This window comes from Macrotis lagotis, chromosome 1, assembly GCF_037893015.1.
Source record: "Macrotis lagotis isolate mMagLag1 chromosome 1, bilby.v1.9.chrom.fasta, whole genome shotgun sequence".
NCBI classification, from domain to species: domain Eukaryota; kingdom Metazoa; phylum Chordata; class Mammalia; order Peramelemorphia; family Peramelidae; genus Macrotis; species Macrotis lagotis.
Genome location: NC_133658.1, coordinates 665,506,332 through 665,533,314, shown reverse-complemented (window position 1 = coordinate 665,533,314; position 26,983 = coordinate 665,506,332). Strand labels below are relative to the sequence as shown.

Here is a 26,983-nt window from a genome sequence, read left to right as displayed (position 1 = left end):
GAGAACCAAACAGTGATTTGATAAACAGAGTGCAGAAGGTAATTATCTCAGAATGCGTTATCTATCTGAGCCTGGGAATACACCTTGTTAGCTCAAACATGCAGCTACTCCCTTATCTAAGCTCTGAAGTACATCTTGCTTGTTAAAGCACATAACTATTTCTGTGTTAACCCTTCATAGCTCTTAGCCTGGAATACATATGACACAACAGGAATTAGGTCCAATATGTCACTTAAATATGAATAGCCTGGGGCAGCTAGGTGGTGCAGTGGATAGAGCACCAGCCCTGGAGTCAGGAGTACCTGAGTTCAAATCCGGCCTCAGACACTTAATAATTACCTAGCTGTGTGGCCTTGGGCAAGCCACTTAACCCCATTGCCTTTCAAAAAACTAAAGAAAAAAATATGGATATATGTTTAACATAGTTATACAGGGATAACCTATATTAGATTGCTTTCTGTCAGGGGAAGGAGGGAGGGAAGGGAGGGAGGGAAGAAAATGTGAAAATCAAAACCTTCCAAAAAATTATTGTTGAAAACTATCTTTGCATGTAGATGGAAAAATAAATTAATAAAACATTTTAAAAAATATGAATAGCCTTTGACTTTTATGGCAATACCATTGTTAGGCTCCAAAAATGTCAAAGAAAGAGGAAAAGGAGCTATAAGTACAAAAATATTTTTAGCAGTTCTTTTGAATGGCAAAGAACTGGAAATTAAAAGGTTGCCCATCAACTGTGGCACTGTCAAACAAATTACAGTACTTCTGTGCTGTAAGAAATAATCAAAGGGATAATGCAATATGAAGTGAATGATACCAGGAGAATAATTAATACAATAACAACAGAATTGTAACAGATAAAAATTTTTTGAAAGACTTCAGAGCTCTGATCATTCCAAATCAGTGGTGCAGTGGAGAGAGCACTGGGCCTTTAATCAGGAAGACTTGAATTCAGATATGGTCTAAGATACTTATTAGTGGTGTCACCTTGGGCAAATCCCTTATCCTTTCTCTGCTTCAGTTTCCTCAACTATAAAATGGGAATAATAAAAATACCTATCTTGTTTTGTTGTGAGGATCAAATGAGATAATAATTATAAAATACCTGGCAAGCCATGTGACTCCTAATAGAGAAATGAGACTTTTTTCTGGATGTAACTAGTATTGGAATTTTGCTCAACTGCATAATTTTTACAAGCGCTTTGTCTTTTTTCTTTTTCTTTTCCAGTGGATGTGAGGAAGGTGAGAAAAAGAGAAAATTTATTTTAATTAATTAAAAAAAATAAACTATATACTATAACGTGTTCAGTCACTTTCAAGTTGTGGACACTGCATTGTCTTCCAGGTTCAGCTACCTCTCTTCAGCAACTATTATCCTCTTTAGTATGCCTTTCTATGGCCTGGCAAAAAAGACATATGAAAGTCTTTTTTCTCTGAGCTTACTGAAACTATGCTCAACATTTCCCACCTAAGTCATCAGGAGATCTAAGACCATTGGTTTGAAACTCAAATAGAAACAGTTCCCTGCTGCTGCATAGTGACTTGTTTAATTGTTTTTCCATCATGCTGACTCTTCATGACCCCACTTGGGGTTTTCTAGGCAAGTGGTTTGCAATTTCCTTCTCCAACTCCTTTTATAAATGAGAAAACTGAGACAAAAGGTTAAAGGTTAAGTGACTTGCCTAGGTAAACTAAAATGTCTGAGGTCAGATTAAAACAGTAGATGAAGCTTACTGACTTCCAGCACTCGATTCACTGCACCACCTAGTTCTGCCCCTACACCTTCCTAACCTAGTAAACCATAAATTGACATTATCTATTTTGTATTATATTTTTATATCTTTTGTTAAATGTATCCCAATTACATTTGAATCTAATTGGGCTTCTTGAGTATGGATTAAGGTGGTGATAATACCTTTCCCTTTACCAACCAGGACTTCCTTGTTAGCCAGCACAAATTCTAAACAACTAGTTCTTTTCTTTGCTTCTGAGAGAATAGATTTTAAGCTAGGTAAAACATGCATTTATAGGATGCTATGCTTTTAGCATAATAAGGCTTCTATAAGTATCAAGGCAATTGGACAAAATATATGGCTTGTCTCTTCCATTTTTGTGACTAGAAATTGGGAAGCATTACCCATACCCTTCAGATGGGTGGAAGGTAAATAACTCCTTCAGCAAAATCACATGTTTTTTTCTTTATCTTCACACAAATTCACTCTGTTATGCTTTAAGGTTTGCCAAGTTCTTTCTATATATTCTGTTACCTGATCCATCAGCACACACCTGAAATATGGGTGTGCTATGAATTTCCCCCAAAAAAATGAGGAAATTGAGACTGTGACATTAAAAAGTAAGTGTCTTCCTGATATCAAGTACTTTAACCACTGAGTCACCTAGCTACCATCAATAAATACCTGTAAGATTGTATTTATCTCTCTGTGTTGAAATTTTGACTTTATTTTGTTTTCTATAATCTGGGTATTGGTAAATTCTGAAACTTTGATTACTGTTCCTAACCTTGAAAATACCTGGATATGTCATACCTTCAGTAGAAATGAAAGGAAATGCCTCCTTATATAGGCATAGTAAAAATGGGCTCTAAAATCTTTGTCTTCCTTCTGGTATGTGATCCTTTTCTCTCATGAAAGAGTTGCTTCATTTACAAAAGATATAAGGGCCACTGCATTTTTTCAATAAAACTTAATAATGAAGCAAATCTACTATAGGCTTCAATAAAGGCAATCATATGTATTCTCCAGAACTCGAGTTTTAAATTCTTTTTGTATTATGGATCTTTAGGCAGGAGACTGGTGAAATCTATGGACTTCTTTTCTAAATAATATTTTAAGTACATACAAAATTTTCAGTATTACAAAGGAAGCCAACCATATCAAATTATAGTTTTCAAAATGTTTTTAATAACCAAGTTTGTAGATCTCAGGTTAAGACTCCCTACTCTAGGAGTTGAATACAAAGATTGGGAATTTGTTTAGTCTACAGTTAAATCAGGAGTGCAGTACTACTACTACTGTTCAGTGAACCTGTAATGCAACTATTGAGTTTTGATGGGTTCTTCTTCTGACCTGGAAAGAATGGAGTACTGCCAGTGAAGTAGTGAATACAGTGTGGTTAAAAAAGACATTGAACTATGATACATTGGCATCATCTATGAGATTCTTGCTTTCTCTCGGGGATTCAATTTCCTCATCTTTTTTTTTTTTAGGTTTTTGCAAGGCAAATGGGGTTAAGTGGCTTGCCCAAGGCCACACAGCTAGGTAATTATTGCAGTTGAAGAAACTGAGATCCAGAGAGGTGAAATCAAAGAGTCAATTAACGGAAGTAGGATGAGAGCTCAGGTCTGTCTTCCTCTAGTTAGAAAGACATGGCTTTGAAGATGTAGTCAGTAACCCAGATTCTTATCTAGTGAGGCTTTCAGCAGATCATTATATATATATATATATATATATATATATATATATATATATATATATATATATGTATACAGAAGAAAAAAAAAACACAGTTTTTCTTAGGCAATGAAGCCCAGGAGAGCTAAAAGGTTGGACACCCCTAAAATAAGTCTCCTAAAATAGGATTTTAAAGATTTCAACCATTAAAACACCAGCGCCCCCCAAAAAATTAACATTTAGACATCCTTCAAAAGCATTGATGACCAATTTGAGTGAAACCAATATTGTCTTCTTCCTCAAAGACTCAGTAATTTCACTTTTTCAGCTCTGCTGCAGTTATAGACAATTGCTTAAGTATAGTGGTGCCAAGGGGCTCTCTTTCAGTGACACGTAATTTTTCATCATCTTTTCTGAGCTCATTTTCTTTCACATTCTTGTATTTTTCCAGCAGACAGTAGTCTAGAGTTACTGAGTGGCTTTCACCCTCTGCAACGAGCTGAGAGATACAGTTTTCAGAAATGTCAGAAATCCTCCGGGAACTAGTCTATGTTTCTGAAAAGGCAGCAAACATTGCCCGGGCCTGCAGGCAGCAAGAATCTCTTTTCCAACTCCTAATAGAAGAAAAGAAGGAAGGAGAAAAGAACAAGAAATTTATAACTGACTTCAAGACATTGGCTGATGTGCTGGTACAGGAAGTTATAAAACAAAATATGGGCAACAAGGTAAGAAAGCTTGCAGTAAAGACCATTGTTTTTCTCTATGTCAATTTCATTTCTATTTTATTTTCATTTCATTTTTTTCCTACTTTTTTCTTTTTTTGAAATTTATTTCCTTTTTAATTTATGGAAATACATTTTAAATTTTAACATTATTTCATTTTCATTTTATTTTTTTTCTTTGAAAATTTCATTTCATTTACAAATCAGATGGAAAGGATCCCTGAATTTGGAGACAAGGAGATTTGAGTTGAAATTCTGGCTCAGACATTTACTCACTTTGTGAATCTGGGGAAATCATTGAACCTTAACTGAAATCTATCTGAAAAAATGAAGATTGCACTAACTCCTTAGAAGCTTTAAAAGCTTTAGCTTAAGCAATTGTCCTCAGAGATTAAGAAATTTTAACATGGTTTTTGGACCAACATATTTGTTTACTTACTAATCCTACTTGTGAAAGGAGTACTGAGGAATTCATTATTTCTTTTTATTTTTAATTTCAGAAAACTTAAAATCAATAAACCACTTAGGAGAGTTTACAGGGCACTGCATGGTCCTAGGGGAAATATGAGATGAATAAAACTTACTGTTTACCCTTTAGTTATTAGATATGCCATGACTACATATAAATAGACTAGAAAATGGAGCACAAGTAAAATAGATATATATAAACAAGAAGAAGCAGAGTCTAAAAGTACATTGCAGTTAGAAGCAAGAAACCCAGGTTTTGAATCCTGTCACTCACTCTGGCTATCTGTACACAATCTATTAACCTTTCTAAATCTCATTTTTATCCCTAGTTAATTGAAGTTAATACAGGTACTGCCCAACTCAGACTAATGGTGAGTTAAGTGCTTTTTAAATCTTCAAGTGCTATAGAAGTTCTCACCCTGTGTTTACTTTTCTGAACAAAAGATCTTCCAGAAAAGAGGCTGATAAGTGAAGTGCTCTTACCCTTTTCTGGGAATGTTTGAAATTTTTTTTAAAAAAAGTATGTTTTTCTAGTGTGTCTTTAAGTAACATCCTGACTAGAGATAGAAAGATTATCAGAGATGGTAGAAGATCCTAAATGATATCTCAAGGTCCAGGAACTTTTATTAAATTTAATTAAATTTTATTTTATTTTTATTAAATTTCTAATTAGTGATTGAGTAACAATGTCAATTGCATTAATGTATTAATTTAAGCAATAAAAAATTTTGGGTCATTGATATATGTTATGGTGGTGATAATGTGAAAATAATTACTATTCATGGTTTATTCATGTGTTATTTATAAAACTGTTCTTAGAATTTAATGTTACTCTCATGTAGCAGAATGTCCCTTTGGGGAAATAATTGTTATGATTCTGTCTTATGTCCTCAATGGCTTGTGGTCAATCAATCATATATATATTAAACACCTAGTATGGGCTAGACATTTTTTGAAGCACTAGGGGATATAAAAAAGACAATCCTTTTCCTCAAGGAGAAGAGTCTGATTGGGGGAAGACAACAAGGAAGACAAGAAGTCAGGGGTTGCTGGGTACAACGTATTCAGCAGCAGGTCATGATGCAGAAGCAAAAAGAGTACAGCCAGATGGGAAATGCATAAAGTATGGTCTTGAAAAATTCATGTTTTGTTGAAATGACATGACTTCTTGCTGATGCTGGTACTCCATATGCAGTTCAGATCATCACTCATTCACACATTCCAGGTGTGAATTTCCAGGTAACTTTTATCCAAAGTTTCCTATAAGCCTTCAAAAGATATTTTATTCAGTATATCAGAAGCTTTCTTTTGGGTCTATAATACTTAATGGGTACCAGAATAGCATTCAGACTGTCTATTCTATTATATGACTGGCCTATTTTCTTTTTAATTATACATTCCCTTGAGAGTAACTTTTATGCCACTCTTAGAAAATAAATTGACTGGTAATATGCTGTATTTCCTATATACCCAACATACATATCTCTGTGATCTCAAGTCATCTCTAAGTTTTGATTCATTAGAGATCCTGATTTCATAATTTATAATCCTATAGCATAACCAGAAGAATATTAGTGTTAAATATAGGATTTTTGTGTCAGGAAATAGTAGTTTGGAATCATTGAAAACCCTAGGTGTTTTCTGAGATATAATCTAGTATAAATGCAAATTGAGGTTCAATTCATGTCTAGTTCATCTGTAGTTCCTTTTAAATCTCAGTGTAATGATGAGCCAACTCAATGGACTTTCCATCCAATTGCAGGTAATAATAATAGACAAGATGACCCTTTATCAAAGTACTTTTTTCCTATCCCTTGAAGTTTTATAATATTCTCAAGCTCTGTTCAAGTAGCACAATGTCACTGAATAGGGGAATATATCTGAATATATATATCCTACCTAGAGAGATGTTTGTATAGTACAAAATGTCCTTCATGATCATAGTGAACACACACATAGAGGCAGCTTCGTGTCTCAGTGGTTAAAGTGGTAGACCTAGACACATAAAAACCTAAATTCAAATCTGGCCTCAACCACTTACTAGCTGAGTAACTCTGAGCAAAGTCCCTGAGCTTCTGTTTGCTTCTCCCAGGATTTTTGTGAGGTTCAAATGAGACAGTAGTTCCTCAGTGACTGGCATATAGAAAGCATTTAGTAAATGCTTCTTTTCTTTCTTTGAGCTTATAACTGCCTGTCTGAGATCTCGCTTAAATTTAGTTAATTGGAGAATTATTGAATAAGATTATCTCTGTAGTTGCATCTATCAAGGAATCTGGTATAATCTGACATATGTATGAAAGACATCTTGCTGGAAAAGAACTTTTAAGGCTAGATTTTGTTCTTTGAAGCTGACTGATTTATTGTAATCAGCTAAAGTAGAATTTTCTTTGTATGTAGTTCCTGTACTCTTAGTTAATTGTGTGACTATGAAAATGTGATTTTGCTATGAAGTAATCACCTGTGAAAAGCTAGACTGTTCCCTTTTAAGGTTTCCCTCAAGAATGCCCTCAAAAAAGCTCTGACTCTCCCTTTAGATATTTTACAAAGATGAGAAAGTAGAAATATAGCTATGTTACCATTAAAATGTGTTTTCATTCTTTTAGGATCAGTCCCTCTGTGCCTTCAAAACTGGGTCTTCCAGGATAGAATTTTTTTTAGTGTACCTGGTAAAGTCTAGATATTTTTTCACTTCAACTTAAGAACTATTTTTTTAATTCCTCGCATTGAACATAAGGGACTAAGTCCAAAAATGGTGCATCTACTCTCATCAGTGATAAGAATCAACTACTATAAAGTTTATCAATTTTATTTTCATTTTATATCTATTTGTTCTCTCCTTAGAAGGATGACCTAGTTTAGTGGGGTTTCTTGCTCTCAGCAAGCTCATTTTTTCCTACACACTTAAAAAAAGTTTGCATACCTACCTATTTTTTTAAATACCTTTCATTTTTACATCATAGTCACTTTTGGATATGCCTCCCTTTTCTAAAATCAAACTTTCTCTTGTAACAAAGGAAAACAATTTTACAAAAAAACTAATTCAGTGATCACATTTGAAAGAAAAATGTAATATTCTTCTCCTATAGTCCCCCATCTGTCTACCAAAGAGAAGACAGTTTCATTACCTGTCTTCTGTGACCCCTGGTCATTTCACTTACTCAATTTGGATGCTTTTTAGTATTCTTTTCATTTACAGTATTGCAATTGCTGTGCAACTTCTTTTGGTTGTTTTTATTTCATTCTATAACAGTTCATAAAAATATTTCCTTGGTGGTCTAATCCATCATTCCTTACTTCACAATTTCATTATTCTTTGTTCAACTGTTTCCTAGTCACTAGGCACCCATTTTGTTTCCAGTTATTTACCAACACAAGAAGTGTTGCTATTGATATTTTGATTCAGCATAATAATGGCTTGCATTTGCATAGGATTTTAAAATTTGTGGCATACTTTTCAAATATTATCTCCATATTTAGAGGACATTTTTCATCTGCTATTTTTCTTATTAGTTGATCCCTTGTATTCTGGTTTATTTTAATGGGGACATGACACTGTCATAATCTTAGACACCATTTCAACATTCAAAAAAGTTTTTTTTTCTGCTGGATACTTCCTCTACAAGTAGGCAATGTTGCTACCAAACACTTTGCTAATGATGAAGTAGGAGAAAAACAATCATTAAGTGTGGCAGTCACTAAGCTAAGCAAACATTACAAATATTATTTCATTTCAATATTATAAATATTGTCTCAATACTTATAACAACATTGAGAAGTCGATACCATTATTATCCCTATTTTACAGTTGACAAAACTGAGGTAGTGAATGATTAAGTGATTTAGCCAGGGCCATACAGCTAATAGATATGAGTCAAAATTTGAACTCAGATCTTGCTGGCAGTGGTCCTCTGCATCACCTATCTGCCTAACATCTTACATTTAGAGTGCAAATGATTCAGTTGATTTTTCTAGGGGGCCTAGAATCGGTTATTCTTAATATTCTCTCCTTTTCTGCTCTTTCACCAATATTCATGAAGAAGCAGAGGGGCCCAAATAAGACTCTAGGACCATTTGGAAGTTTTTGTTTTATGCAATTTAAAGATAATTGGAACTTTGGAGATTATCTCATTCAGTACCGTTTTAAAGAGGAAGAATATGAGAATTGTGACTTAGTCAAATAACTCAAATTTTCTCTCTCAGGTATCTATTGTCTTTTTCTGTTGGCCAAATAATTTATTTCCTAGTGCCAAACTGCTGGGTATGAACTTCTCTGTACCTTGCCAGGCTTCTCCTTGGATAGAGATGAAGTCGGCTGCTGGGGCCATCCTTGAAGCTTTCCCAGATTGATGGGGGCGGGGGTTAATGGTAAAAGAAGTTTTACATCTTTTTTTCTTTTTGCCTTTCATAATCAAATAGCACAAGAGCTGAGTCTAAGCCAAAATAAAACCCCAAAAATCCCAGAACACATTGATCCTCAGTACTGATAAACAGGGTATATGGGTAGCACAGTGGATAGAGCATCAGGTCTGGAATATATGAGTTCAAATCCAGCCTCAAACACTTACTAGCTTTGTGACCCTGGGCAAATCACTGAACCCAGTTTGCCTCAGTTTCCTCAGCTATAAAATGAAATGGAGAAGGAAATGACAAATCAACCCATTATCTTTGCTAAGAAAATCCCAAATGGTATCAGGAGAAGTCAGACACAACTCAAACAACTGAACAACACTGATAAATAATCAAGCAGCTACCCTTGTTGGCTAAATCTGTAAAGCAAAAGGAAAAATTAATGCTGTAATAGATTAATGTCCCTAATACCTGTCAGCAATTCTTTTTTTTGTTTGTTTTTTGTTGTTTTTTTTAGCAATTCTTAATTAAAATTTTTGTATCATCTATGGTCCCTAGTTGGTGAAAATGAATTTAATAAAATAATTTTTAGATCCTCAAAGGGATAATCTGTACCACAATTTGGTATATACTTAGGAAAAAACCTTCTTTCTTGTAAAATCTATACTCCAAGACAACTATTCAATTGATTATCTATCAGAGTGATCTTGTCTCTTTATTATAGAATATTTCCTTTATTGGAGCAACTAGGTGGTACAGTGAGAGCACTGGGTTTATCAGGAAGATTCATATTCCTGAGTTCAAATCTGGCCTCAGACATGTACTAGCTGTGTGACCCTGGGCAAGTCACTTTACCCTGTTTTCCTTAGTTTTCTCATCTGTCAAATAAAGTGGAGAAGTAAATGGTAAAGTACTCCAGTATCTTTGCCAAGAAAGCTCCAAATGGGGTCCCAAAGAGTTGGACATGACTGAAAAACAACTGAATAACAGTTTTCTTTATTTTTGGTAATTCTTATATTCCAGTGCCCCTTATTTTGGATAACTTTTATATCCCAGTCCAAATGTTAATAAAGCTAAATTGCTGAGAATCACAGCTTGAGATGACAAACCTAAAATCACCACTTCCATCCCAATCCATGCCCACTAATCCCTTGAGTATTATTTATTTTCCAGCTACTAAGGTAATAATTCGTATCCTCAAGCGACAATCATACTTTTAGTAGTCTATAAGTTAAAGGAGGGATTGTGATAAGGTAAAATCTGGAGATTCTATTAGAAATTTTGCAAATAAAAAGGGGCACATGGATGAAAATAAATTTATGTCGTATTTTAAACTTTTGGAAGGAAGGATGTATACTTTTAGGCATAAACTAGAAAATTAAGTTCAAAATTGGATTGTCCTTTTTTAGCTGGATTGATATCAAGGGCAGTCTCTGAATTTTCACAACTTGTGTTTTGAATTTAGAAGACAAAATTAATCTGTTCAAAACTGAACATGTGATTTCTGTTTTTGTCTCGCCCTCCTTTCCCTCCATTCTCACCCCCATCACCTATCAATTCAGTTTCCAGGCTTAGAAAATCATATATATGGAGAAGAATCTAATGAATTTACTAATGAGCTGGGTGAGTATGAGAATATTCATGTGTATTCTTTAAACTTAATTGTCAAAGAATATTTTTGGCTTTTCCCCCCTTGTTAATATATTATTAGAATCTTCTATATTATAACATGTCCAGTAAAAATAATGCAAAGTAAAACTTTCAGATAGTATTTATGTTCTTATTATTTACCTCTTAGAAATATAATAAACAGTAATTCACACTTCTGCAGATTGCTAATACCAAGTTAATTTACTCAGTCATATCTCTATGGGCATTCTTTATTTTTTAAGTGAAAGCATATAGATTATAGTATGCTATGGAAATAGAGGCAGCAATGTTACTTATATACAAGGTAGGTTTAGTTTTGGGGAAGACTGAGGTTCAAATCCCCCTTTTTCCACTTATTAACTGTGGAAATCTTGGGAAAGTCATTTAACCTTCCTTTAGGGAAACTCCTGTACCCATCCTATCCTCCTTCTAAATTTGTCACAATCTATGTGAACCAGAGGGGTCTCCCATACTCTGAGTTCTCCATGTTTATAAAATCATGGAATCTTCATATTCCATCATGAACCAAATCTACTTTAAACACTTTATTTTTTTAAAGACAAAATAAGAAGGCACATTCCAGGTGGGGAACTGAACCCAAGAGATCTGCCAGCCTCAGCCTTTTAAGTAGCAAGGATTCTCTGTGACCTTGAGCAAGTCACATAATCCCCTTGCCTTGCAAAAAACAACAACAAACAACAACAACAAAGTAGCAGGTATAACAGATATGTAAAACCATATCTAGAAGCAACTAGGTGGCACAGTGGCTAGAATAACAGGTCTGAAATCAGGAAGACCTGAGGTCAAATTCATCATCAAATGCTTACTAACAGTATGACTCTGGACAAGTTACTTAACCCTTTTTATCTCAGTTTCCTCATTTATAGAACGAGCAAGATAAGAAACTGATAAACCAATCTAGTATCTTGGCCAAGAAAACCCCAAGTGTCATAGAATAGGACACGACTAAAATGACTGAACAACAACAGCAAAAATCACTGTACCTGCCTTATTTTAAGACTTTTAAATGATAAACATCTCAATGTAATGACTCCTTTTTCCTTTCAATTTTCCATCACAATATATTTTGGGTATACTGTATTGCCAACAATTTTTTCATTATATGATATTACTTTGAATATTTCCCTCTAGTTTAAGGAACACAGTCAGTCTCCTGATCTGACTGTCGTTCTTGAAAATCAACATATTTCTTGAACATACAAACAATAGTATGATGTATTAATCTGCCTCTTATAAGCTGAAATGAACTGAGAAACCAAGTAAGATTGTTTCAAAACCAAAGTTAACAAAGCTTTTTGTTTTAAAGTGAGTGAGAAATAGACTCTGAATGATGGCCTGGGGGATTTTTGTGGATTGAATTGTATTATCTTTACATGCATATATTTTGATATCTTTTTCTTTCTTATTCTTTGCTCTGTTCAACTGAGAATGATGCTGCCTTATATATTTACAAAACCATAAAAATTAGTGTTTCATTCCCTTATCTCATAACTATGAGATATAAAAATTTCTTTGCTATTACATTTGTATTTCATAAGAGTGGTGTACTTATTGTCTGGAGTATTAAATTTGAAAGCAGAAAGACCTATGATCCAGTCCTGCCTCAGACACTTATTAGCAGTGTAACCCAGGGCAAATCACTACTCTGTTTCCATATCTGTAAAAAGGAGATAAGACCAAATAAGATAAGTAACATAAAGGGCTTTGAAAACTTCAAAGTACCACGTAACTGCATGTTATTGTATAATTATGACCAGTTCTGTGATGAATGTTGTTCATCCTTTATTCTAGAAAAGGCCCGGTGACATCAGCAGGGTGATGATGTTTTGACCTGCAAGTGAATTTAAGTAAGGCAGAGCTGTTGCAGAGTCATCAGCTTCACTCTCTCCTCCAGTAATTGGAGTTCAGTGGCAAGACACAAGTCAGGATGATTGGTGATGGCCCCAGATGCAGAGGGAGACTTTGGACTTTTAAGATAAGGTCTTTCCAGGTCTCAGTTTGTCTGAGGCAAGGCCAATTCAGTAGTTAAAAGCTATATAAAATTGAAGCAAAGATATCTAGTTGGCCTTCACAAAAGAGAAGACCCTCAGAGTTTCTGGCCAGAACAGAAATAATTGCTATTTATACTAGTGTTAGATTAAAAAAAAACTATCATTTTTGACATTTAGCCTGTATTAAAAAGACCAAAAGCTATCAAACTTCAAAAATTAGAATAAGACAAAATTGAAAAGACAAAACAAAGTGGTTTAACAAAGGAGGCCATCTGATAAAATTAGGAGATAAAACTTAGCAGAACAATAAGTAGTTTGGTTTGCAAAGAACTTACATGTATGTTGTCTCATATAAACTTAACAATAACCTGTGAGAGGAGTGTTATTATCATCCTTATTTGAAAAATGAGGAAACAGTTTGAGAGAGATTAACTGACTTGATTTGATCTGTAGTCAGTAAGTATCTGAGCTATTTGAGCTAAAGTCTTCTTGACTGAAAATCCAGGACTCTTACCCACTGTGCCACCATGGAATGGATAAGCCCATGCCCACTTAAGAGCAAATAATGTCACTAATTATTTTTGAGTTTTTAGAATATAATACTTTATTTTTCTTAATTTTAGGAGAAAAGATCATAGTTAAAGTATGTCCAACAGAAGAAGAAACTGCACAACTTCTTAGTAAGGTTCTTAATGGTAACAAGTTGGCATCTGAAGCACTAGCCCAAGCTGTCCATCAAGATATTTCATTTTCTGACCCAACTCTGGATTTGGTGAAAACCAACATTCCACAAGATATTATGGCAATGTGGGTGGATCCCATAGGTAAGAAGATGGTGGTAGATCCCTATCTTATAATAAACACATTGCTATTCTATTAATATCGGTTAAGGGGGGGTCACAGAGTGATCTTCTCCAAAATGAACTTTATAACATATTGCATAGGGAGTCTAGCCCATGCTCATGTAATAAAGACTGGATCTGTGATTACATTTGATTAGCAGCCAGAGAAGAAAACTTCATCCATCAATGGAGGTACATCCTTTCTTTACAACTTAAAATCTTAACAAAGATTCCTAGTGCACTGACAATAAACTAATTTTTCCTCTCAGATACTTAGTCTTATATAACTGAGGCCATATGGCCAGTATGTGTTAGAGGTGGAATTTGAATCCAGATCTTCTTAACTCTGCGACCAGTTCTCTATTCACTATAGTATAACATGCTTTCTCCTGACCATGAAAACATTGGTAAAAAGACTATCAACACTTTCTACTCTCTCTTTCACCCACTTTTATAATCATTGTAGGATATTAGTATTATTTTTCATATCTTTGTTCACTCTTGGGCTGATTTTAAAAATACAGGATTTTCTAACATTAAAAGTTTATATTGGGGGTGGCTAGGTGGTGCAGTGGATAGAGCACCAGCCCTGGAGTCAGGAGGACCTGAGTTCAAATCCGGCCTCATACACTTAATAATTACCTAGCTGTGTGGTCTTGGGCAAGCCACTTAACCCCGCTGCCTTACAAAAGAAAAAAAAAAACTAAAAAAAAAGTTTATGTTGTTAAGTATAAGAAACAGCTCAACAGTGAGAGAGGCATTAAGGCAGATTTAGGAAGACCTAACAGAATAGGATTTCTATTTGCTTCTGACACAAAATAGCTAGGTCATTATGGGCAAGTCACTTAAGTTATCAGTGTCCCTACCACTTCCCTCAGACTTTAAGTTATAGAGAATTTGCTGCTTTGCATTATTAGAGGAATAAATTCCCTAGGTAAAAATCACAGATCCAGTAAAAGGAAAAAATAAGTATTGCTGTCTCTGTTGAAAGGATAAAAGAGGGGGCAGCTAGGTAGCATAGTGGATAAAGCACTGGCCTTGGAGTCAGGAGTACCTGGGTTCAAATCTGGTCTCAGACACTTAATAATTACCTAGCTGTGTGGCCTTGGGCAAGCCACTTAACCCTGTTTGCCTTGCAAAAACCTAAAAAAAAAAATAATGAAAGGATAAAAGATAAGTAAGATTGAGGTGGGGAAAAGGTGAAGGAGGGAAGAGCTAAGCATAAAATATAGTGCCTACTTACAAAGAGTTTAAAATTTCTTTTTTCTTTTTTTAAATTTATTTAAGGCAATGGGGTTAAGTGGCTTGCCCAAGGTCACACAGCTAAGAAATTATTAAGTGTCCGAGGTTGGATTTGAATTCAGGGACTCCTGATTCCAGGACTGGTGCTCTCTCTACTGCACCACCTAGCCTCCCCTTACAATTTATTTTTAAAAAATAATTATTTTTTGTTTTAATATTATTTTTAAAATATTTAAAAGTTCCTAATTCTCTCTCCTTTAAACCCCTCCCTCCCCCAACCACTGAGAAGGCAAGCAATATCAATTATACATGTAAAGTCATAAAAAATATATTTCCATATTAACCGTATTGTTAAAATAAAAAATAAACAAGTTGCATCAATCTTCACTCAGGCTTCATCAGTTCTCTCTCTAGATAAAAATAGCATTTTTCTTTTCAGTCTTTTGGACTTGTCTTGGGTCTTTATATTGATTGTGGAGTTAAATATTTCATAATTTGCCATCAATACATTATTATTGTGACTGTGCACAATGTTATTCTTTTTCTGATCACTTCATGTTGCCTCAGTTCACATAAGTCTTAATTTTTTTGAAGCCATCTCCTTGTCACAATAGTATTCCATCACAATCATGTACCTCTAGTTGTTCAACTATTCCCCAATGGACATGCCCTCAAGTTTTAATTCTTTAATCATGGTCTCCTACTGCATCCAGGCATACTGATGTATGTTTTGCTACTGGGCCTAGATGATGCCAGAAGAGAAAGTGAGGCTGGTGACTTTGCACAGCCTTCCCTAACTTAAATCCAATTCACTTGCATGTTATGGCATCACCTCTTTGATGTTATAAGTAGAATGGGGTAAAGATTAAGACAAGGACCCATAAGTGCCAGAGAAGGAGAGAAAAATGGGTTCATCACCATCCTAATTAAGCTTTATCTGAATAATGGCCATTTTAATTTATTTTTAGATTCTACTTACCAATACATAAAAGGGTCTGCTGACATCAAGCCCAATCGAGGAATTTTTCCATGTGGACTTCAGTGTGTAACTATTTTAATTGGTGTCTACGATAGACAAACAGGGGTACCTTTGATTGGAGTCATCAATCAACCATTTGCATCACAAGATGTCAAAACACTCAGGTAAAAGATTAATTGGCTTTGGATGTCAGACTAGTTAGAACTTTTATAATCTCAGACCTTGCTACCTTTTAAGTTTCACTAGACTTTAAGAAATGTGTTCTAGCCCTGGCTTTGCCAATTTCTGTGATCTTGCCTAGGTAACTTTCTAAGCCTGACTATCCCCATTTATAAAATAAGGGAATTGAAGTGTTGGGAGTTGATTTCCTCTTTAAAAAAATCAGAATTTTTAATTTGGTATCTAAAGAGCACCAATCCATTGTCCTGCTTTCTCAAGTAGACTTATATAGAGATTGGATGGAATCATATATCATTATCAAAGTAATGTTTACAGGTGTATGATACAGTGGATAGAGCAGTGGAATTCAAGTCAAGAAGACTTGAGTGAACATCTGGCCTCAGATACCTAACAAGCTGAGTGCCCTTAGGCAGGTCACCTTAATCTCTGTCTGCCTAAGTTTTCTCATATGTGAAATGTGGATAGTAGTAGCACTACCTCTCAAGGTGGTTGTGAGGTTAAAATGATACAAGTTTTGTAAAGCATTTTGCAAACCTTAAAGGGCTCAGAAATCCTAGCTATCATTCTTATTTATGTAAAAATCACAGATCCAGTAAAAGGAAAAAATAAGTATTGCTGTCTCTGTTGAAAGGATAAAAGAGGGGGCAGCTAGGTGGCGTAGTGGATAAAGCACCGGCCTTGGAGTCAGGAGTACCTGGGTTCAAATGTTACCTCAGACACTTAATAATTACCTAGCCGTGTGGCCTTGGGCCACTTAACGCCATTGCCTTGAAAAATCTAAAAAAGAAAGAATAAGAAAGATTGGCACATGGATTTCCATGTTGTATTGAAGCATGATGGGAGTTCTAGAGCATTGCTAGAAGTTTTGTGTCATTTAAAAATATCTATGCAAATCAAAACTCCCCTCTCCCATACAGTGCCTGCCACATAACAAATACATATTTTGCTTGTTTTGCTAATATCTTCTGGAGGCTCCCTTGGAATAAATAGGAATAGAGTATGGCCTGTCTTCCCCACTATAGACCCTTTAGACAGTGATTGAACAAATACCTGTAATTTTAATAAGAATAGAGACTAGACAATAATTTCATTAGTTGGGGGAAATATTAGGTGAAAAAAGTCTCTCCACCATGGCAACTAGGCACTTTTTTCCTACATCTTGGGAGTCTTAAAGAGTTGTTCAGAGTACAAAATAATCCAGTATCATCATCCAGTTTGCATCAGAATTGGGACTTGAACCAAAGTCTTTCTGACTTTAAGGCCAATTCCTTAGCCACTGTACCATGCTGACACACATTTTAATCATCCAAGTGATTTTTCATGCGCAGACTCTTTTTCCCCTTAAGGAATTCACTTTCTTGAAATTTTTTTTAGAGTTGTGAGCTTCATTTAAGCTTTTTGCAGCCAGTGACTTTCTCCCTCTTTTATTTGTATCTCTAGTACCTGGCCAAAGTAGGTACTTAATAAATGAATGTTGATTTTATTGTGTAGCAGTGGTCAGCCTCTATCAAAAATATGATGAAAAATTATTTTTCACCTTCTTCAAGAAGCACTGTTTTACATAATTTAAATGACACAATGATTGTACAATGATTGTTGTCCCAGAGAGCTACTTCCAAAGATGTAGACCATCTGCTATTTGTGACAACAATAGGAATGAAAGGAGAGTAAGGGAGGATAATGCAAAGTTACTAAAACCATGAAAAATTTAAGAGCTAAAAACCATTCTTAAATTAGATACAATTTTATTCTTTCACCTTAACATTTTTTTGGGGGGGATAGTTTGGAGGGCAATGGGATTAAGTGGCTTGCCCAAGGTCACATAGCTAGGTAAGTGTTAAATGTCTAAGGCTGGATTTGAACTCAGGTACTCCTGACTCCAGGGCTGGTGCTCTTGCTCTATCCACTGTGCAATCTAGCTGCCCCCCCTCACCTTAACTTTTGCCATTTATTTCACATCCCAAAAAAATAGTGCTAAAAATTTATGGTTATATAATCTTTTTATCTGGCAGGTTAGTATTTCTAAAACATATTTGTGCTATCAGGGACATAACAAAAGTGAGAATTTAAACCCCAAGATTACTTCCATGCCATGATGAGGTATTGGAATAGGATGTTAGTGCAGGATAAGGCAAAAATGATGAAGAATATTTGTGTATACTTACAATTAAAAACTAATGTCATCAGGGAAAAAAACAGAAGGAAAAAATAATTTGGATTATTCTTTTCACAGGTGGAAAGGACAGTACTTTTGGGGCCTCTCTTATATGGACTCCAACATTCATTCACTCCAGATTTCCAGTGAGAATGGAAGTGAGAGTACAGCAGACAGCCAAACCACTAAAGAGACCATTCGTGAACCTAAATTTACCCAGGACTTTTCTGCTGTCATTAGTACAAGCGAAAAGGATAGCATCAAATCAGCTCTATCCAATGTGTGCGGTGAAAATGTATATGGTGCTGCTGGAGCTGGGTACAAGAGTCTTTGTGTTGTACAAGGTCTTGTTGATGTCTATATCTTTTCTGAGGATACCACATTCAAATGGGACTCTTGTGCTGCTCACGCCATATTGAAGTCAATCGGTGGAGGAATGGTGGATTTGAGGGAGTGTTTAAAAAGAAACCCAGAAACTGGGCTTGATTTGCCACACTTGTTGTACAATGTAGACAATCAAGGGGTTACTGGGATAGATCAATGGGCCAATAAGGGTGGACTTATTGCTTACAGATCACGGCAAAGGTTTGACACATTCCTGGATCTGCTCATCAAAAACTTGTCGCTTTCTAGTACATTGGCCTAGGCTGGCACCTGCAATCTTTGTCCATTTGTCTTATACCATTGCAATATTTCTGATTACCTTTTATTTCTAAAGTAGCTTTGTATTATTTTGTGGTTAAATGTTCAAGTTTTTTGTATGAATTGTAATCCTTTATATGCACTTAAAAGGAATTTTTTTTTGTTTACTTTTAAAAATCACTAATCCTGATCTTTGATATTGAAGAATTTTATGTAAAATACAAGTAATACTGTATCTAGTATACTATTAGTCTACCAAAGACTGGTCCAAAATGTAGGATATTTAAATTATATAGTGAATGCTTTGGATTATAGAAAAGATTAGTTTTGATGGGAAAAGACATTTATGTGGGAAATGGATAGTTCTCTAAACCAATACTCAATGACTTACCCTCCAATAAAAAAAAATCTAAGTTTCAAAGAATTTCAAGTCATACCATATAAATCTTTGCTCCTATAAATGTGGCTGACTTACTAACCCTTATTAAAATTTATCTGGTAGATCCTATTCCTAATTTTTGATATTTCAGATCCAGCCCCTGCTAACTACAAGATGATCAGGATAGGAAGGAAGGAGGGAGTTCAAACACCCAATGAGAATATCATGCAAGGTCAAGCAGAAAGAGCCCCTTCAAAACTGTTATCTCAGGAAGATTGCCAGACCATTGTCTGCCCTCCGCCCTCTAGTGGCTACCTGGATTATCAGCATCATTATCTTAAAGAAATGAACTCAAGGATATTTAGTATGCAGACAACTGAAATTTCAAATCATGGTCCATCTTCTAGATTTTTTTCTTCTAGGATTCCCTGATTTTCACTGTGTAGAGATAAAAATTAGTGAATATGAATAGATCAATAAATATTTATTAAGTATCTACTACATGCTAGGTGTTATACTAAGTTCTGGGGAAACAAAAAGAGGCAAAAAAGACATTCCATGCCCTCAGAGAACTCACAGTCTAATGGAGGAGTTCACAATCTAATGGATGAATCAAGAAAAATGTATTCTATTATTGTTGTAAAAACACTTTATTCCCCCAGAGTTGCTTAATTCTTGGTCAGACCTTCTATAAGAATTATTATCTATATGTTAGAAAAACTGGTGAAGACCAGATAAAGTGACTGTGAAACCTAATATTCCTCATTGATGTAAACTATTTAATTTACAAAATTTTCGATTGGTCTTTTTATTTTAACAGCTTCACACAAACCAGTTTTGGTTGTAAACCTTATTTATTTTCTTACTTTTTTTGATTTCAATTGCTGTGTATAATAACATGCATGTATAAAAAAACCAAACTGGAATAAAGAAGTATGTAGCATGCAATAGTACTGTGATAATATTATTTTGTCTAGAATTTCTAGTATATTACCACCATATATGTAATAAGATTTTAGAGACTCTGAACTCATGTGGTTCCCAGGTGCATATACTTGTTGGTAACCATTCTCAACTTCTACTCCTTAGCCTATATTACTCATTACCTTTATTCATTCTCCTCTTGAGTCCTAAGGCAATAAAAGGGTATGTGTTAATATTGTAACATTAATGGAAGATATTGTAATTTTAGTAATTTGTCAATTAGCTCTGAGTTCTCAAACAGTATCTTCTATTACTGGCTATGAAATCAGTCACCACTAACAGTGACGCTGAAAGCATTGGTAGAATCCTCTTCTTTTAGAGATGGAGAGCATCACCATAAACAAACTAGATGATTTCAATTACATTAAATTAAAAAGCTTTTGCACAGATAAAACCACTGTAAACAAGATCAAAAGAAATGTAGTAAATTGGGAAACAATCTTTACAACTAATGATCCAGACAAAGGACTCATTTCTAAAATATACACAGAACTGTGTCATATTTTTTTTAAAAAGCCATTCCCCAATTGAGAAATGGTCAAAGGATACACAAAGGCAATTTACAGATGAGGAGATCAAAGCAATCCATAGACATATGAAAAATTGCTCTAAATCATTAATTCTTAGAGAAATGCAAATTAAAGCTGCTCTGAGGTACCACCTCACACCTCTCAGACTGGACAATGACCAGAAAGGATAATGATCATTGTTGGAAGGGCTGTGGGAAATCTGGGACACTATTACACTGTTGGTGGAGCTGTGAACTCATCCAGCCTTTCTGGAGAGAAATTTGTAACTACGCCCAAAGGGCAACAAAAATGAGCATACCCTTTGATCCAGCAATACCACTACTGGGTGTATACCCTGAAGAGATGATGAAAAAGGGTACAAACATCACTTGTACAAAAATATTCATAGCAGCCCTGTTTGTGGTGGCAAAGAATTGGAAATCAAGTAAATATCCTTCAATTGGGGAATGGCTTAGCAAACTGTGGTATATGTATGTCATGGAATATTATTGTTCTATTGGAAACCAGGAGGGATGGGATTTCAGGGAAGCCTGGAGGGTTTTGCATGAACTGATGCTGAGTGAGATGAGCAGAACCAGAAAAACACTGTACACCCTAACAGCAACATGGGGGTGATGTTCAATCTTGATGGACTCACAAATTCCATCAGTGCAACAATCAGGGACAATTTTGGGCTGTCTGCAATGGAGAATACCATCTGTATCCAGATAAAGAGCCATAGAGTTTGAACAAAGTTCAAGGACTATTCCCTTTAATTTAGGGGGGAAAAACCCAGATATCTTATGGTCTGATCTTGTTATCTCTTATAGTTTTTGTTTTTTCCTTAAGGAAATGATTTCCTCTCTCATCATACTCAATTTGGATCAATGTACAACATGGAAACAAAACAAAGACTGATAGGTTGCTTTCCATGAGGGGGTGGGGAGTAAGATTGGGGAAAAATTGTTAAACTCAAATAAAATCTTTAATAGAATTCTCTTCTTTTAGGATGAGGGCAAGGGCTAAAGTTTTTTCTCAAAAATTATCTTCACAAGGTAAGAATCACTTCTGCTAGGAAGTAAGTTTAACATGTTCTCTCTTTAGTCTCCTGTTTGACTGGCATCACAATTGAGTGACAGTTCTACTGTCTCTTCCTAATATTCCACTCCCTAATAATATCCTCAGACTCTAGGGGAGTGGTTATTGAAAGTAAGCTTAATTTTTTCAATTATTCCTTTATTTATGGTGAAGTTACTTTAGTTTTAAGAAATTGCTTCTCTCTCTCTTTTTTTTTTCTTTTTGCAAGGCAATGGGGTTAAGTGGCTTGCCCAAGGCCACACAGCTAGGTAATTATTAAGTGTCTGAGGTCGGATTTGAACTCTGGTACTCCTGACTCCAGGGCTGGTTCTCTATTCATGGCGCCACCTAGCTGCCCCAGAAATTGCTTCTCTTAATAGTTCCTGGCTAATACAAGGAATCCTTTGTCCTAACTGTGCCTTTTCACTTTTATCTATTATCATTGGAGAATGACATAAGAGAAAATAGTTATGGTACTTTTGGCTGCTCTAGAATTTGATAAATTGGCTTTGCAAGTTGTGACTCATTGCTGATACTATGGGCTCATACAAACATGATTTCATATTTGAAGCTTATCCTAATTGCTGTCCTCTAAAATAATATCCTGCAAGACTGAGCCTAATTATCAATTTAAAGTGGGGGAGCAACATTAAACAAAAGAAAGTCACAGGAGTCATTTTTTAGCAAAAGAAATGAGACTACAAATATTCAACTTGAAAATACTCCTAATAAGAGAAAGAAAGGAAAGGCAAATGATTATTAAGAAAAAATAAGCAATGAAATCAACTTCTCATGCTTATGGGGGTAGAATAAGACTTTAAAATAATTTAATTAAAGAAAGAACAAGGAGTTTGAAGATAACCACAGCAGCAGCAGCCTCAGAAGCTCTCATACCAGATATGGGAAAGGGATGATGCAAATAATCAGAAAGAGATTACAAGGGGGAGTGGCTAGGTGGCTCAGTGGATAGAGCACCCGCCCTGGAGTCAGGAGTACCTGAGTTCAAATGTGGCCTCAGACACTTAATAATTACCTAGCTGTGTGGCCTTGGGCAAGCCACCTAACCCCATTGCCTTGCAAAAAACCTAAAAAAAAAAAAGAGCGAGAGATTACAAGGGATCATGTTGCTAGCTCTTGGCACAGCTGGTACTAATTCGAAACTATTGCCCATATACAGTTCTGGATAAAAGTTACAGGTTAGGGGATTTGCATGAACTGATGCTGAGTGAGATGAGCAGAATCAGAAAAACACTGTACAACCTAACAGCAACATGGGGGTGATGATCAACCTTGATGGACTTGCTCATTTCATCAGTGCAACAATCAGGGACAATTTGGGGCTGTCGGAGATGGAGAATACCATCTGTATCCAGAGAAAGAACTGTGGAGTTTGAACAAAGAAGGACTATTACCTTTAATTTAGGAAAAAATATCTTATTGTCTGATCTATTTCTTAAACTTTATATTTCTTCCTTAAGGATGTGATTTCTCATCACATTCAATTTGGATCAACGTATACCATGGAAACAATGTAAAGACTGGCAAATTGCCCTCTGTGGAGGGGGGAGAGGGAAGTAAGATTGGGGGGAAAAATTGTAAAACTCAAAATAAATAAAATCTTAAAAAATAAAAAGTTCTAGCTTAAAGAGAAATGCTTGTGGTCAGTCATAAGGGAGTAGGGGCTCTGTTCACAGTTCCATGACAGAATGGGGCACTAGCAGCTAAAGGGGAGTAAGAAGCAGCGAAGAGCAGGAATCAGATCCCTCTCTGGATTACACTACCTAGACTACACCAAAAACTTGCAAAGTCCCCATCTCCCAGAATTAGCTCTGAAAATAGCAGAACAGGGAAAACCTAAACCTTGGGACAGTGCCTTCCCACTCCAAGATAAGCAGAACCTAATTTTAACCTAAAGTTCAAAATCAAGAAATAAATTGGGAAAATGAATTTTTTAAAAAGGACAAACATAGTAGCAGGGAAAGACCAAAACACCAATTCAGTAGAAGAAAACAATATGAAAACAAGCAAAGCCTCAAAGAAAAATATTAATTGGACACAAGTCCAACAAGAATTTCTGGAAGAGTTAAAGGATAAGAATGATAGAGGAGAAAATGGGAAACAAAATTAGGAAAATTATGAAAAGAGAACAGCTTGAGAAAAGACACAATAATATTGAAGAAAATAATACCTTAAAAAACAATTGGCCACATGGAAAAAAAGGCACAAAAGCTCTCTGAAAAAAATAATTCCTTAAAAATTAGAATTAGGTAAGTGAAAGTTAATGTGTGGGTTTTTTTTTTTTTTTTGCAGGCAATGGGGTTTAAATGACTGGTCACATAGCTAAGCGAATATTAAGTGTCTGAAATCTGATTTGAACTCAGGTTCTCCACGGCCAGTGTTCTATCTGATACACCATCTGGCTGCCAGGAAGTTAAATCTCTTTGTGACATCAAGAGACTAAGTCAAAAGAATGAAGAAATAGAAGAAAATATGAAATATGTCAGAAAAATAACTGATCTGGAAAATAAATTGGGAGAGATAATTTAAGCCATGATCAAAAAAAAAAAAACAACGTAGACATCATATGCCAAAAAACATTACCAAGCTAAACTGCCTCAAAATCTTAAATCCATAATGTAAACTAGAAATTGAAAGAGATCCCCAAATGATCATATTCTCTATGGGGTTTTCTTGGAAAAAATATTAGAGAGCTTTGCCATTTCCTTCTCCAGTGGATTAAGTCAAACAAAGGTTAAATAACTTTTCCAGGGTCACACAGATAGTATCTGAGACTGTACTTGAATTCAAGTCTTCCTGACTCCAAATACTATGCTCTAACTAACTATAAAGGAACTAGAGAAGGAAATGGCAAACCACACCAGTCTGTTTGCCAAGAAAACTTCAAGTAGGGTCTTGAAAAGATGGTCATGACTGAAACAACTCAGCAACAACAACAACAGAGTTGTTTTGAGATGATAAGAATTAAGATGACTTGCTCAGGATCTCACAGTCAATTTGTGTGTCAGGGCCAGGCCTTAAATTCAGTTCTTCCTGATTCTATATACTATACTATGCTGCCTCATCTTACAAATCATAACTCATTAAAAATTATAATTAATGCAATGTTCAAATAAAAGAGTAGACTTTCTGAATGCTGTAATTAAATAAATTATAGAAATAACTATTAACTATATTAAGAATAGTAACAGAGATTGTGATGGATCGTGTATTGAACTTAGAGTCAAGATGGTCACTAGGCCCCTGGAGATTATGAATTTTGGGGGATGCAACTAAAACAATACTCAGGAAAAAAAAAGTGAAATCCCTGAAAATATATCATTAAGAAAATAAAAAAGTGAGATTTAATGAACTAACCGTGTATTGAAAAACAAAACAAACTAGAAGTCTAAATATAAAACAACAAATTAAAAACTTTAATCACAAAAGCAAAAATATTTGAAAATTAGAAGAGGAAAGATAAAATAGATAGTTTTTATAAATGACAAAACCAATAACTTTTTTCAAAAGGAATATTTTTAAAATCATTTACTGAGAATGGAAGAAATAAAATAAAAAATGAACAATATAAATATAAATATAAATAAATATATAAATATATAAAATATAAAAAATATAAAATATAAATATAAAAAATAAATATAAATATAACTTTTGTTAGAATGAATAACAAAAGTACAAAGAATAATCAGAAATCACTTTAAAATTTATTTTTTCCAATTATAAAGCATTTGCTTTTTTCTTTTCCATCTTCCTCCATTGCTCCCCAAAGTCCCTGTATTACCAAGCTCAGTCAAGCAAATCATGTTCCCATATTATTCACACCTGCAAATGAATTTTTCATTTTACATGTTAATCTATGATCCCTTTGTCCTGAATTGGGCAGCATTCTTCTCTATCAGTTCTCTGACATTACAACAGATCATTTAGTTGATCAGAAATTAAAATCTTTCAAAATTGTTTATTTTTATAATACCATTTTTACAGTATAAATTATTCTTGTGGTTCTGCTCACTCCACTCTCCACTAGTTTACAGTTTACATGTCTCTTTGAAACCATTTCCCCCCCTCTCATTTCACAAAAAGTTGCTATAAATATTCTTGTACATTTAAGACCTTTTCCTCTTCTATTGGAGTTGAGGCTTAGGTGGGTCAAAAGGTATGTCCTCCTTAGCTTCGCACATTAATTTCACATTGCTGTCCAAAATGACTGTACATCAACATTGTTATCAATGTGTCTGCTTTTTGGAAACCCCTCCAAAATTTATCATTTAATCATTTTTATCATCTTTGCCAATCTGATGGGTGTGGGATGGGACAATAGAATTGCTTTAATTTGTATTTCTCTAATTATTAGTGATTTGAACCATTTTTTTATGTGATTATAGTTTAGGTTTCTTCCCTTTAGAACTGTACATATCCTTGACCGTTTGTCAATTGGAGTATGGTTCTTATTCCTACAAATTTGAATCAGTTCCTTATATATCTTAGAAATGGAACCTTTTTCAGAAAAACTTGTCCTGAAGATTTTTTTCCCAGTTGTTTCCTGTTAAATCTTAACTGCATTCGCTTGTGCAAAAAACCAAAACTCTATTGAAATCAAAATTATTAATTTTATTTTTTGTGATCCTCTTTCCCAAAACTCCTATGCATAGTCCATGTTTCAACAAAAATGACAATTTTAAGGAAATTGAATAATTGAGGTTACATTGAATTATTCATTTAATTTTTTTTTCTTACCAGATCTGTGATTTAACTGATATAGCTAACTTTCAGCAAGGAATTTCTCTCAATGCAGATCACAACATTCTCTGCAACTTAGGGACAGTTAGGTGTCACAGTGGATAGAGCAGCCCCCCCCCCCCCCAGTCAGGAGGACCTGCATTCATATCCAGACTCAGACACCTAGCTATGTGACCTTGGGCAAGTCACTTAACCCAACTGTCTTGCAAAAAACAAAAAAAATAGTCTTAGTTGACTAGGGCATTGAGAATATAAGTCACATGCTTGGGGCACATACTTTTATAGGTGTCATGTTTTATATTAGGAACACAATTTTTTTAAAAAAACCTCTGAGATCAATAAATATGAATATTTTAATGTTTTGTTTTCCTTTGATGATTTCTACTAGAACTGGTAGAATGCCTCAGAATTGTTCTTAGAATTCTTATCCTCTTTCTGCTAACACTTTTGGAGTGCAAATTCTTTCCTCAGGCACATTATTAAGGAGTCAGATAATAAAGTCTTACTAATTAGGAACACAAAATCCCAGTCTCATGTACTTATTTATTTTTCACAGGATAAACAAATAGGAACCAGAACAAAGGGGATGTTTAGTATTTGTTCATTTTCCAGTATCTTTATTAT

At 34.8% G+C, this 26,983-nt stretch overlaps 1 protein-coding gene across 5 annotated transcripts in view; it reads left to right on the top strand.

The window, feature by feature from the left end:
• The window catches only part of INPP1 (inositol polyphosphate-1-phosphatase), a 70,143-nt gene extending 46,894 nt beyond the window's left edge, over positions 1-23,249 (top strand). For 2 of the 5 annotated variants that reach the window (XM_074215495.1, XM_074215497.1), the window contains exons 2-6: positions 3,865-4,135; positions 10,510-10,570; positions 13,233-13,433; positions 15,662-15,836; positions 18,086-23,243. In XM_074215495.1, coding sequence (XP_074071596.1) covers positions 3,932-4,135; positions 10,510-10,570; positions 13,233-13,433; positions 15,662-15,836; positions 18,086-18,653 — 1,209 coding nt within the window. In that variant the 5' untranslated portion in view covers positions 3,865-3,931 and the 3' untranslated portion in view covers positions 18,654-23,243. Of the gene's footprint in view, positions 1-3,861; positions 4,136-10,509; positions 10,571-13,232; positions 13,434-15,661; positions 15,837-18,085 lie in introns of all 5 variants that reach the window. The other 3 variants (XM_074215496.1, XM_074215494.1, XM_074215499.1) reach the window with 2 other exon arrangements.
• The last annotated feature ends 3,734 nt before the right edge of the window (positions 23,250-26,983 follow it).